At 38.5% G+C, this 847-nt stretch overlaps 1 protein-coding gene across 1 annotated transcript in view; it reads left to right on the top strand.

Moving 5' to 3' along the window:
- LOC106795321 (uncharacterized) overlaps positions 1-748 on the top strand; it is a 3,195-nt gene extending 2,447 nt beyond the window's left edge. The window contains exon 2 of the mRNA XM_014764744.1: positions 109-748. Within this exon, the coding sequence (XP_014620230.1) occupies positions 109-748 (640 nt within the window). The remainder of the gene's footprint in view (positions 1-108) is intronic.
- The last annotated feature ends 99 nt before the right edge of the window (positions 749-847 follow it).

The following is an 847-nucleotide window of genomic DNA, read 5'->3' as shown; positions in this document are numbered from 1 at the left end:
GTTTCCATACATTGAGGCTCACAAAAAACATGTTAGAGATAGTCACCCCAAAATGAACATGATGAGGGTATGGCAGGAGCACAACAAAACTTTCATAAATTGGTTTAGACAAACAATAGTTGCTGATAAAACTGTTTCCAGAAGACTGACATTGTTAGCCATTGGCCCAAATCTGAATGTCCCTACATGGAAGGGGTATGACATTAACAATTATTCATTCTACACAAAGTCCCAAGATGATAAAAGTTCGGTACAAAACAGCGGGGTCTGTGTTGATGCTGATTCGGATCACTTTTGCAGTACATCGGACAACAACCCCATTCGAGCATCCATATCTTACTTTGGTGTCATTCAAGAAATTTGGGAGGTTGATTATACAGCATTTAGAGTGCCTGTTTTTAAGTGTCAGTGGGTCAACGGGACAACGGGTGTGTTTCAAGATCCATTGGGATTTACTTTGGTAGACCTTAGTAAGGTGGCATATATGGAGGAACCTTTCATTATGGCAGCACAAGCCAGACAAGTTTTCTATGTACAAGATCCATGTAATTCAAGATTGTGTGTGGTTCTGCAAGGAAGACCAAGTGGAATGAATTACCATAACGATGAGTCAACCCTTGACATTGCTCAAATGTCTGGTTTTTCGAAACAATTGCCTTCAATGAATGAAGCTGATGAAGTGGATGATGGACATGCAAATCGTGTAGATCATGATGAAGGTCTATGGGAAAACATTCCTACAGGCTGAGTGCGAAAGTAATGCTTTGTTTAATGTGTAAATATAATGATTATTTTACTAGTACGCCTTTGCTTTGTTTAATGTGTAAATATAATGATTATTTTACTA

Source organism: Glycine max, chromosome 12, assembly GCF_000004515.6.
Source record: "Glycine max cultivar Williams 82 chromosome 12, Glycine_max_v4.0, whole genome shotgun sequence".
Lineage (NCBI taxonomy): Eukaryota > Viridiplantae > Streptophyta > Magnoliopsida > Fabales > Fabaceae > Glycine > Glycine max.
Note: the sequence above shows the minus strand (reverse complement) of the source record. Positions and strands in the feature narration are given on the sequence as shown.